Below are 13,917 nucleotides of genomic sequence, written 5' to 3'. Positions count from 1 at the left end.
TTTCTCAAGCAGCTACTGTTGAATTTTCTTGATGCTTACTGGCAGAAGATAAGTACAGGCTAAAATGTTACTGTAGCCCTCAAAAGCTCTTCGTGTTAAGTAGTTTGTGCAGTGCTTTCTAGTGACGTTCATTAATTATTATTCTGTGGTATCAGAATGAAGTATTCATTCTAAAAGTATGGCAGTAAGTTTCTAGAAGACAATAAAATCGTCTGTTATGAAGTTCAGGAAACAGAACGAGAAGAATGTTGTGGTTTTCAGGCTGAAGACTGGTTCCTTGCAGGTCGTGTGCTAGCCTATCCTGTGCGATCTCCCTTCATCTCTACATAAGTGCTACAATGTACAGCCATTTGAACCACCTTACTGTGTTCATCCCTTGGTCTCCCTCTACAATTTTATGCCCTGTACCTTTCCCTCCAGTTGAAATTGAAAATTACCTGATGCCTCGGGGTGTTGTCTACAAACCAATCCCTTATTTTAGTCAAGTTGTGCCACAGGTTTATTTTTCTACAATTTGATTCCATTCACACTCTTTAGTTATTCAGTCTAGACCTACCTCTGTAGTCTTCAGCATGTATCTGTAGCACAACATTTTAGAAGGTTCTATTATTTTTGTCTGAACCACTTATTGCTCGCATTTCACTTCAGTGCAAGGCTACACGCCATCAGTTCCTTTGCTGCCCAAATAGCAAAACTCATCTGCTACATTTAGTGCCTCCTATTCTATTAGAACTGCCTGATTTAATTTGCTTACGTTCCATTACCCTTGTTTTACTGTTATTTTTGTTCATCTTATAACTTTTTTAAAGACATTACATTAAACTGCTCTTCCAGGCCCTTTTCTGTCTGACAATTGCAGTGCAATTGGCAATCTTCAAAGTTGTTATTTCTTCTCTGTGAACTTAAATTCCCTCTTTAAATTTCTCTCTCATATCTTTCACACCCTACTCAGTGTACAGACTTTACGTATCGGGGATAGGTTGCAACCATTTCTCAATCCATTCTCAGCTACTGCTTCCCTTTAATGTCCTTTGACCCGTATTTCTGCAGTTTGGTTTCATCTGCAAGTTGTACATTTGCTTCCTGTATTTTATCCCTGCTAGGCCTACCTTCAAAATTTCAAAGACTGTAGTCTAATTTACATTGTCAATAGCATTTCTCTCTGTCTACAAGTGTTGTAAATGTAGATTTGCATCTCTTCAACCTGTCTTTTAGGATAATGGCCTACATTTCTGTGGAACCCAAACTGATCTTTCTGTACGTTCATCTACAGTAGTATTCCCATTTTTCTTTAAACAATTTGTGTCAGTATTTTGCAGCCATGACTTATCAAAATGATAGTTCAGTAATATGCCTGTGAGCACCTGCTTTTGTCAAACTGGAATTATTTTCTTGAAATATGTTTTTTTTCCCTCTCTCCAGTCTCCTATATCTTGCACAACAGGTGGAATAGATCTGTCATGGCTCCCATCTCGTGTAAATATACTTCCTCTTCCCTCTCTGTAATATTGCCTTCAAGTTCATATCTCTTGTAGAGCCCTTCTTCATTCAACTCCACTTTTCAGCTTTCTCTTCTTTGGGGAGTAGTGGCTTGCCTTTTGAGCTCTTGATGTTCATACGGCTGTTCTCCTTACTTGAAAGGTCTCTTCAGTCTCCCTAAAGAGTTATCTATCTTTCACCTAGTCATGCATGCTTCTGCATCACTAGAATTGTACTCTAGCTATACTTGCCTTAACTTTTTTAATGTTGTTTCTCATTTTTTAAGCATCTGTGTTCATTTTTGCCCACTTAATTTGCTGAATTTTTATATTTTCATCTTTCATCAGTAACATTCATTATGATGCCTATCTTATCCTCTGCTGCACTTACTGCTTTCATGGTATTTTTTTCTCGTGTTCCCATCAGTCACTGCCCAAGGCTGTGTGTGAAACTCCAGCCAGTCTTTGGTTATTTCTGTTTATCCAGGTCTCTCTTTCATTTCCTACTTTTCTGCAACCTTTTCAGGTCATGACCAATAAATTATGGTCAGAAGGTACACCTGTACCTCAAAGTGTTTTGCAGTTTAAAGTCTGGTTTTGAAATCTGTATCTCATCATTAAATAATAAACTAGCTCTTGACCCGTGTCCGCATATGTCACATGTATTTAACAATGTAGAAAAAGATAGTAGATTGCTGTGTAGCGTAGGGAAGAGACACTAAGTTGCAGACAGTCACATTTAAGACATTTACACAAAGCTTTCAGCCACAGCCTTTATCAGCAAAAGAGAAACAGAGAAACACACACCATTGGTGCACACAAGCAAGCACACCTCACGCACAAGACTGCCAGCTTGGCAGCTTAGGCCAGAAAAAAATTTGTGAACAATAGTTTAACTCTGTTAGTGTGAAAAAGGAATACAAAATTCTCAAAAATGAGATCGACAGGAAGTGCAAAATGGCTAAGCAGGGATGGCTAGAGCACAAATGTAAAGATGTAGAGGCTTATCTCACTAGGGGGTAAAATAGATACTGCCTACAGGAAAATTAAAGAGACCTTTGGAGAAAAGAGAACCACTTGTATGAATATCAAGAGCTCAGATGGAAACCCAGTTCTAAGCAAAGAAGGGAAAGCAGAGAGGTGGAAGGAGTATATAGAGGGTCTATACAAGGGCGATGTACTTGAGGACAATATAATGGAAATGGAAGAGGATGTAGATGAAGATGAAATGGGAGATATGATACTGCGTGAAGAGTTTGACAGAGCACTGAAAGACCTGAGTCGAAACAAGGCCCCGGGAGTAGACAACATTCCATTAGAACTACTGATGGCCTTGGCAGAGCCATTCGTGACAAAACTCTACCATCTGGTGAGCGATGTATGAGACAGGCGAAATACCCTCAGACTTCAAGAAGAATATAATAATTCCAATCCCAAAGAAAGCAGGTGTTGACATGTGGAAATGACCGAACTATCAGTTTAATAAGTCACAGCTGCAAAATACTAACATGAATTCTTTACAGACGAATGGAAAAACTGGTAGAAGCCGACCTCGGGGGAAGATCAGTTTGGATTCCTTAGAAATATTGGAACACGTGAGGCAATACTGACCTTACGACTTATCATAGGAGAAAGATTAAGGAAAGCCAAACCTACGTTTCTAGCATTTGTAGACTTAGAGAAAGCTTTTGACAATGTTGACTGGAGTACTCTCTTTCGAATTCTAAAGGTGGCAGGGGTAAAATACAGGGAGAGAAAGGCTATTTACAATTTGTACGGAAACCAGATGGCAGTTACAAGAATCGAGGGGTATGATAGGGAAGCAGTGGTTGGGAAGGGAGTGAGACAGGGTTGTAGCCTCTCCCCATGTCATTCAATCTGTATATTGAGCAAGCAGTAAAGGAAACAAAAGAAAAATCCAGAGTAGGTATTAAAGTCCATGGAGAAGAAATAAAAACTTTGAGGTTTGCCGATGACATTGTAATTGTCAGAGACAGCAAAGGACTTGGAAGAGCAGCTGAACGGAATGGACAGTGTCTTGAAAGGAGGATACAAGATGAACATCAACAAAAGCAAAACAAGGATAATGGAATGTAGTTGAATTAAGTCGGGTGATGCTGAGGGAATTAGATTAGGAAATGAGACACTAGAAGTAGTAAAGGAGTTTTGCTATTTGGGGAGCAACATAACTGATGATGGTCGAAGTAGACCATCTGGCAATGGCAAGGAAAGCGTTTCTGAAGAAGAGAAATTTGTTAACATCGAGTATAGATTTAAGTGCCAGGAGGTCGTTTGAGAAAGTATTTGTATGGAGTGTAGCCATGTATGGAAGTGAAACATGGACGATAAATAGTTTGGACAAGAAGAGAATAGAAGCTTTCGAAATGTGGTGCTACAGAAGAATGCTGAAGATTAGATGGGTAGATCACGTAACTTATGAGGAGATATTGACTAGAATTTGGGAGAAGAGGAGTTTGTGGTACAACTTGACAAGAAGAAGGGACCAGTTGGTAGGACATATTCTGAGACATCAAGGGATCACAGTTTTAGCATTGGAGGGCAACGCGGAGGGTAAAAATTGTAGAGGGAGACCAAGAGATAAATACACTAAGCAGATTCAGAAGGATGTAGGTTGCAGTAAGTACTGGGAGATGAAGAGACTTGCACAGGATAGGGTAGCATGGAGAGCTGCATCAAACCAGTCTCAGGACTGAAGACCACAACAACAACAACAGTGTGAAAATGGAACAAACACTCCTTACATCTGTAACAGTCTGAAAATATATGTAAACACTACAAAAATGTTTGTATGATAAATGGAAATTAAATTGGCTGCAGATTTCACAGTAGCTGTGGTTCACGTTTAAATGGATTGAGTAAGCTTGTAGTAACCAAGAAAGTTCTTTGTATGATAGTAAATGAGCCTTATATTCTAAATGCACAGAAAATAATGCTAGAATCACATCAACAATGTCACAACATTTTTATTTATGTTTATTATTTTTTGATAATGTGGAGATTGACTGTGTTGACAGTGTACAAAGTGAACTACATTTAGGCAGGACAAACTTCCCCCCTATCTTGTAGTAAGTCGATGGTATTTTTGCATGTCAGTATCTGATCATGAAACAGTAAGGTAGATGTAGAAAAATTCAGCAACTCGAAATCAGATGACTTGTTTGGTCTAACAGATTTTGTTACTAAAAGGATAGTAGACATCAGACTACACCCATTTTGGAGTTCTTCTATTCCAGCCTGCTTAAAGATAGCAGTAGTTATCCTTCTACATAAAAAGGAGGAAAAATCATGTGTTGATAACTACCGTCATATTTCTCTTGTACTAATACTTTCAAAAATAGATTGTTACATATACCAACAAATATACAAACATTTCACCTGCAGTGGAAGACTGATACTCAGTATGGCTTTAGGGAAAATTCATCAACACCAAAAGCTGTTGAAAATGTTGTTTCGGCAATACTCAGGTGCCTTTGAAGCATAATCATCTGTTGATGCCCTACTGATTAACTTAAGCAAGGCAAGGCATTTGACTCTGTGAGTTGTCGGATTCTAATAGATAAATTGAGGTGCTAAGGCATTCAGGATACAGAACTCCCCCGTATAGAACTGTATCTTGACAATAGGAAGCAGAGGGCACACTTTAATAATATGCCCTCTGGATTCCTGTATGTTTCAAGAGGCATGCCTCAAGGTTTCTAACTCTGATTCTTATTGTAAAATATCTGTATTGGTGACCTACTTAGTATAATGCCATATAAATCTGTTCTGTGTACTGATGACATCACTTTCACTAGAACTGGAAATGACAGAGGATCTAAAGGAACAAAGCAAGGCCAGCATAAGAATTTCCAGGACCTGGTTTAAAGACAATGAATTAACTGTAAACGAAAATAAAACCAAACATATAATTTTTAATTTATGCAATATCAATGACTGTATGTCAGTTAAATTCTTGGTGTACACTTTATTCCAAATTAACTTGGTATCTCCACACAGATTCGGTATGCACTAAATAACTAAGAGTCATATACCTATTACATAAGCTTAAAGCATTTGAGGGTGGAAACATGTATGCTCAGTTTTTGATTATGAATTTTTTCATAGCCATATAACATACTGCATACTGCTTTGGGACAGCTCCACTGGGACAAAGAGAGTATTTATGTGGAAGAAAAAAATTATCAGGTGTCTAATGCATATTTTCAAAAACAGTGTATCTTGAAGGCCACTTGTCAAGAAACTGTGTCGTGACAGTCTAATAATTATTCATACTTGGATGCCTAGTCTACACAAAAGAAAACCAAGAGAGCTACAGATTGTGCTAATCATTTCACTGTCACAATACCCATCAAAAAGAAAAGATTGACCACCCTTTTACTAGACTTAAGCAAGACCCACAATAGCTATATATACCTTGGAATAAAACTGTTCAATTCGCTGTCACCGAGGCACACACTACCTCATTAAAAACCTTCAGAAATGTTCTCTAGAATTGGCTTCTAAAGCAGCATTCTATGCCATAGGGGAATTTTTTTGAGTGTGTGAAAGAACATATAAAATTTTAATTTATACTCACTGTGTGTTTGTATGCAAACCTACGTGATTTAGCTGTTTTCTTTTATTATTTTATGTGCTATTATGTATTACTCAATTTGTGCAAACTATTAACATCAGTAGTATTAAAAATGCTTGAAGATGAAATAAATAAGTAGTGTATGTATTTCATTTAATTTGTTCAGGTTGACTCAAATTCCTTATGTTTTCCCATGATTTGGTTTGTCAAAAGAATCTGGGTTTAAATGAAAAATTGAGGAGTTTTGAAAGCAATACTTATTTCAACTTAAAAACAGTACTCCAAAAACAAATTAGCTTCATGTCCCCGTCCTCACTCTTCGGTGTAATAAGAGTATCTCACAGTATTTTTATAAAACTAATGAATCATATATATACCAGATTTGGTCAAAATTGCTTCAGGTGTTCCTGAGTTTTTCTTTCATCACCCCTTTTCATGCCCATCCCAAGCCATAGGATTGCAAAGAATGTCACAGTGGTGGTGGTTTTTTTTCCCTGGCAGTGAATGATGTGTGGAAAATTTGGTAGAAATTGCTTCAGGTTTTACAGATATACTGATATGTCATTGCCTTTTGTCCTCTCTTTCCCATCTCCTTCCCATCCCTATGGATAAAACGTAATTGGTGCTGTCACCAATGAGTTTAGTGACCATAAAAACAATTGGTTCATGTTAATATAAGTTGTTATCACATATAATTTGATAAATCGTGCTTTCTCACCCCCACCTCCAGAGGTGGTAGGGGTATACAGGGCGAGTCAGAAAGGGCTATACACCTTTGGAATGATGTAGAAATTTATTAAGGTTACTGACAGCCCGGCTTGTCACTATTTATGCCACTTCCCTTTACTATTGAACACTACCTTTCCCAATGCCTGACAGATTCCAAACCAACACCCTCTTTCCTAGTTTCCATGAACAACTGTGTGCTCGCCCACAATTACTGTTCCTTTGAAGGAATTACCTACAAACAAATCTGGGATAAGGCTATGAGCACCCGCATGGCACCATCTTATGCCAACCTGTTCATGGGCCATCTAGAGGAATCCTTCCTAATCTTCCAGAATCCTAAACCCCTCACCTGATTCCAATTCATTGATGACATCTTTGCAATCTGGGCTGAGGGTGAGAATGTCCTATCCACATTCCTCCAGAACAACTTCTCCCCCATTTGCTTCACCTGATCCTACTCAACCCAACAAGCCATCTTGCTGGATGTCGACCTCTACCTCAGAGATGGCTACATCAGTACCTCCGTCTGTATCAAAACCACCAGCAATACCTCCACTTCCACAGCTGCCACCTGTTCCAGCTGTATGGAAGTCCCTTCCATACAGCTGAGCCAGTCATGGTCGTCGCATCTGCAGTGATGAGTGGTCCCTCTTGAAATATACCAAGTGTCTCACCGAAGCCTTCACAGACCATAACTATCCTCCCAACCTTGTACAAAAACAAATCTTCCTTGCCTTATCTTTCCAGTCTCCCAGCAACTCCCGAAGTCCCACTGTCTGGCCACAGAAGAGCATTCTCCTCTTAACTCATTACCACCCAGTACTGGAGCAACTGAATTACATTCTCCACCGGGATTTCAACTAGCCCTCCTCATGGTCTGAAATGAGAAATGTCCTGCCTGCTATTCTTCCCACCCCTCTCACTCTGGTATTCCACCATCCACCGAACCTACATAATATACTTGTCCATCCCTACACAACCCCTGTTCCCAACCCCTTACCTCATGTCTCATACCCCTGTAATGTCTCATGCCTCATACCCTTTCCCTCACATCCTCCCTCCACCACCTGCTCCAGTCTGGTCACAGACATCACCTGTCCCATCAAGGCAGAGCTACTTGTGAAACCAGTCATTGGATCTACGAGCTAAGCTGCAACCACTGTACTGCATTCATGTGGGCATGGCAACCAACAAGCTGTTTGTCTTCGTGAATGGCCACCGACAAACTGTGACAAAGAAACAAGTGGACCACCCTCTTGCTGAGCATGCTGCCGAACATGACATCCTTCATTTCAATGACTGCTTCACAGCCTGTGCTAGATGGATCCTCCTCACCAACACCAGCTTTTTCGAATTGCGCAGGTGGGAACTTCCCCTGCACATCCTAAGTTCGTATAACCCTCCTGGCCTTAACCTTCAATAGTCTCTGTCCTCATTTATCCAGCCCCTTCCCTGTTCCCATTCCAGCACTACACTGCCCTCATTTCACCATCGCACCCAGATTTTTTACTTCTCTCTTTTTCTGCCCCCCCCCCTCCACACATCTCCCCTGCCCTCCGTCTAACCTGCAGCACTTCACTGTCTGCCACCCCACAGGTGTTGCTGCTCACAGTGTGGTCTCAGTTTCCTGAGACTGCAGTCGTGTGTGTGTGTGTGTGTGTGTGTGTGTGTGTGTGTGTGTTCTATTTTTGATGAAGGCATTACTGTCTGCGACTCAGCATCTGTGCTATAAGGTGAGTAGCAACTTCCTTTTCATAATATTGTTACACTCCATCATGGATTTTCCATTGTTTGATTTTTAACTTACAGTATTGGTAGATTTGTCATTTTGCCACAAACAACCTCAAGTTTGGTTCATGTAGTGCATCAGTAGCTGGTTTCTCCACCAGGAGTGCCAGACTAGTTCTCAGTTACAATGGCTACTTACAGTGGTGTGGGGAGTGCTCACTGTGTGTTTTATTTTCATGAAATGAACTCTGCAACAACTGTTTGGCATAAATTTTGCACTGAATACCTCCAAGCAGGCCTATAATTTACTCTTGACATTAGAGCTTTGTTGAGATGGTTGTTCACTGCGACAGGATAAATCACCATCTCACCCACTTGTTGATGATTATGTCAAACAGGTTTTCATTTTTCCACAAAAGTGAACACGACCTGCATCTGACAACACTGGCAATCGACAAAAGACTGTTTGACAAGTACTATGTGCGCATTTACACTTGAAACTATACAGATTCACAATGGCACAGCATATTAGTGATGCAGGTAAGGTTGCCAGTGAGAATTCCGTTCGGAAATGTTGCGTCAGAGGAGGACAACGAGACATCCCTGAACACAAAAATCTTCAATGATGAGTCAACATTTCATATCAGTGGCATGTGAACTCCCACAACTGCAGAAAACGGGGTAGTGAAAATTCAGATGCGGTGCTGGAACACATTCATGACAGCTCCAAAGTTAATGTGTTACATGCCATTAGTAGACTGAAAGTGTATGACCCTTTCTTCATGGAGAAAACTGTCACTGGTATTGTGTATCTGGATATGCTAGAAAACTTTTTAATTCCATTGATCAATTGAAGATGCCAGGGATGGGGATGGTATACTACCAGCAAGATGGTACACCATACACCACCTCATTTCCTCACGGAAGTTGGAGGTTTCCTCAATATTCACATCCCAGGTTGGTGAATTGGCTGTGAAGGGCCAATCGCATGGCCACCTCGCTCCCCAGACTTGACACCACTGGATTGCTATCTCTGGGGTTTCATTAAAGCCATGTGTATGTTCTTCCCCTACCAAACAATTTATCCAGCCTAAAAAATTGAATCTACGCTTCCGTTGCACGTCACACCTGATATGCTGCAACAAGTGTGGGAAAAAATTGATTACCAGTGGGATGTTTGCCTCACCAAAAATGGTAGCCACAGTGTACCAAAGCGACTCTTTTTATGTGAAACTGGGGAATTTTTGCTACAAAATGACACATCTGCTGATTCTGTAAGTTAACTCAATAAATTCCTGTATAATTCCAAAATTGTAAAGTCCTTTTTGAATCACCCTGTATTCTTAATTCAGTTGTATGCACAACAACTCACCAATGTTTCTTCACAGGTGAATGAATGGCATAGGAAAGCATAGAAAATGCACAAACAAATATTTATTTTTATACATTAGATATGGAACCTTCCACTGTCTCCAGGTCTCTCTCACATACACAGCTTTCTTTCATGATTCTTAAATCAAGTGTGTGCAATAATTGATTAGTGCTCTTTGGAAAATTCTGCCACGCTTCTTTCCGTATTCATTCCTCATTTCCCCCCCTCCCCCCCCCCCCCCCCCCCCCAGTCCACTTACTCTCATTGGTTTTTCGTCTCATCCTTTTCCTGCTATTGAATTCCAGTCACCCATCATAATTTTATATTCCTTAACTTTTGGAATAATTTTTTTAGCTCGTTATTGTTTTTCTCTTCGTCTGTGGAGCTGGTAGGCATATACTATTGTGGTGGGTGTTGGCTTCATGTCTACCTCAACCATGTTAAAACATTCACTATATTGTTCATAGTAGCTTACCCACATTCCTATTTTCTTAGTAATTGTTAGACCTGCTCTTGCATTACCCCTGTTTGATATTCTGTTTATAATATTATTCCTGGTGCCACACTTCACTAATTCCCACTATATCTATCTTCAATCTATGCATTTCCCTTTTTAAATTGTCTAACCTACTTAACTTTCCATGATCTGATCCTAAAACATCAGTTTTCTGTCTCTTGATGACTACATTTTCTTGAGCAGGCTCCAACTGGAGATCTGAATTGTAGCTATTTTAACCAAGAGGGTGCCATCATCAGTAAGCCATGCGGTAGAGCTTCGTACCCTCAGAAATAGTAACAGGTTTTGCTTCCTCTTGGGTTCAGCCCTTCACAAAACCGTAACAAAGCCATGTTGACTAAATGCTACAAAAGTCTGATCAGTCAGTCATTCAAAATATTGCCCCTGCAACTACTGAAAAGGCTGCTGCCCCTCTTCAGGAACCACACATTTGTCTGGCCTCTACACACACACACACACACACACACACACACACACACACACACACACCCTGTTACTGCAGTTGCACCTACAGTACAGCTATATGTGTTGTTTACGCACACAGAGCACCTACCTTGGCGAAGTCCATGGCTTACGGGAGTATAATTCTCATGTATTTTGAAGAACCAAGTAAACCAAGTAATATTTTTATAAAATAATTCTCATTGTGTCTTGCCAATTTCTATCCATTTTTTCATGACTTAAAAACTGAAAAGCATAGTAATACTATTTTAGCTATTGACATTAATTTATGTGAAGTTTCTTTGAGTTTGAAGAGTATTTAACCATAGCTGTTGCATCTTAGGAAAACTTTTATTTATTTATATAACAATACAGGGCGTGCGTTCGAGAGGTACGTATAGTTATGTATGCATATATGGGTGCGTGTTCTCAAATGAAAGAGACTTCTGTAGATGTTTGTAAACTCTTTTCTTCCATTTTCAAAAAGTAGTAAAAATATTGCTTAGAAGCCAGTCATTCCTGATTGTACGAACACATGAAATAGTAATCTTTAGTTTCCCTCTTTTTAATAAATGCAGTCAACTATTTGAGCCTTACACAACAAGAAGCTAACCTTTGTTTCTGCTTTAGAGTTAAATGAAACACAAAAAGAATTTCAAGAACTTGCTCGAAAATTTGCAAGAGAAGAAGTGATACCTGTTGCCGCTGAATATGATCGAACAATGAAATTTCCATGGGATATTGTTAAAAAAGCGTGGTCCTTAGGACTGATGAATGGTCATATTCCAACACATTGTGGTGAGTCCTTGAATATAATAAGAATTTTTACTAATTAATTATCTAATTCAACTTAATTTACATTGTTGCATGTGATCTCTTTGATGTTAAAAGTGTATGTTATATTGGGATATTCCAAATTTGAAACCCTTAGTCATAGTGGTGTGCACATAAGATGGTGGGCGGTGAGGTGATGCACAATGCACAATGGTGATGACCACCGTGCCACATGACATTTCAGCCAGCAGTGTCATTCTGTTACAGCAGTCTGTAGGGAGTGAAGAGCCAAAGAAACTGGTACACTTGCCTAATATTGTGTAGGACCCCCGCGGGCATGCAGAAGTGCCGCAACACAACATAGCACGGAATCAATTAAGGTCTGAAGTAGAGCTGGAGGGAACTGACACCCTAAATCTTGCAGAGTGGTCCATAAATCCATAAGAGTATAAGGGGGGTGGAGATCTTTTCTGAACATAACTTTGTAAGGCATCCCAGATGTGTTCAATAATTTTCATGTCTGGGGAGTTTGGTGGCCAGCAGAAGTGTTCAAACCCAGAAGAGTGTTCCTGGAGCCACTCCGTAGCAATTCTGGACTGCGGAGTGTTGCATTATCCTGCTGGAATTGCCAGAGTGCATCAGAATGTACAATGGTTATGAATGGATGCAGGTGATCAGAAAACGTGCTTATGTACATGTCACCTTTCAGCGTCATATCAAGATGTATCAGGGGTCCCATATCACTCAAACTGCACATGCCCCACACCATTATAGAGCCTCTTGAAGTGAAACATGGACGGTAAATAGTTTGGACAAGAAGAGAATAGAAGCTTTCGAAATGTGGTGCTACAGAAGGATGCTGAAGATTAGATGGGTACATCACATAACTAATGAGGAAGTATTGAATAGGATTGGGGAGAAGAGAAGTTTGTGGCACAACTTGACCAGAAGAAGGGATCGGTTGGTAGGACATGTTCTGAGGCATCAAGGGATCACCAATTTAGTATTGGAGGGTAGTGTGGAGGGTAAAAATCGTAGGGGGAGACCAAGAGATGAATACACTAAGCAGATTCAGAAGGATGTAGGCTGCAGTACGTACTGGGAGATGAAGAAGCTTGCACGGGATAGGGTAGCATGGAGAGCTGCATCAAACCAGTCTCAGGACTGAAGACCACAACAACAACAACCAGCTTGAATCAGTCCCCTACTGACATGCAGAGTCCATCGATTCATGGGTTGTCTCCATACCCATACACATACACCCAGTCAATACAATTTGGGGGACCGATAACCTCAGCAGATTGGTCCCATTAAAAAAAAGACTCGCCCGACAAGGCAACATGTTTCCAGTCATCAACAGTCCAATGTCGGTGTTGACGGGCCCAGACAAGGCATAAATCTTTGTGTCGTGCAGTCATCGAGGGTACATGAGTGGGCCTTCAGCTCCAAAAGCCAATATAGATCATGTTTCGTTGAGTGGCTCTGCATACTGACACTTGTTTATGGCCCAGCATTGAAACCTGTGGCAATTTGCGGAAGGGTTACACTTCCGTCACTTTGAACGATTCTCTTCAGTTGTCGTTGGTCCCATTCTTGCAGGATCTTTTTCTTGCCACAGCAGTGTTGGAGATTTGATGTTTTACCTGATTCCTGATATTCATGGTACGCTTATGAAATGGTTGTAGGGGGAAGTCCCTACTTTGTCACTACCTCGGTGATGCTGTGTCCCATCGCTCGTCCGCTGACTATAACACCACGTTCAAACTCGTTTAAATCGTGATAACATGCCATTGTGGCAGCAGTAACCAATCTGACAACTGCACCAGACATTTGGTGTCTTATGTAGTCATTGCCGACCACAGTGCCATGTACTGCCTCCTTACATATCTCCGTATTTGAATATGCATGCCTATACGAGTTTCTCTGGTGCTTCAGTGTAGAACATTTAATATTAATTTTCCTGTTAGTTTAGGCATGGTGAGGTTACTTAGCACACACGGAGTTCACTGTCGGTAAAATATTGTCATCTTTCTGCAAAGAATGCTTCACGTTTAAGTCTTCTTACGTGCACACCTCTACAGTTTTATGTGCAAGCAGTAATCATTGTATCCCTGTTAGTTTCAAAGTTTTGCATGCATGCAGTATGGGAAATATGTTTTGCTTTAGCACATAGGCTTATGTAATTTTTGTGTCTGTAACGTTTCCTTTATTTTGAGCCATGTCCCTATGCTCACACATTTTTCACATATTGTATGCTTTGTTCACTTTTTCTAGTTCCAGTCCG

The 13,917-nt window shown here is 40.3% G+C and overlaps 1 protein-coding gene across 1 annotated transcript in view; it reads left to right on the top strand.

Annotated features, from left to right (window-relative positions):
* The window catches only part of LOC126187414 (probable medium-chain specific acyl-CoA dehydrogenase, mitochondrial), an 88,254-nt gene that overhangs the window by 856 nt on the left and 73,481 nt on the right, over positions 1 to 13,917 (top strand). Inside the window, exon 3 of the mRNA XM_049928486.1 lies at positions 11,490 to 11,657. Coding sequence (XP_049784443.1) covers positions 11,490 to 11,657 — 168 coding nt within the window. The remainder of the gene's footprint in view (positions 1 to 11,489; positions 11,658 to 13,917) is intronic.

This window comes from Schistocerca cancellata, chromosome 1, assembly GCF_023864275.1.
Source record: "Schistocerca cancellata isolate TAMUIC-IGC-003103 chromosome 1, iqSchCanc2.1, whole genome shotgun sequence".
Classification (NCBI taxonomy): domain Eukaryota; kingdom Metazoa; phylum Arthropoda; class Insecta; order Orthoptera; family Acrididae; genus Schistocerca; species Schistocerca cancellata.
This window is presented reverse-complemented; position numbering and strand designations above follow the sequence as displayed.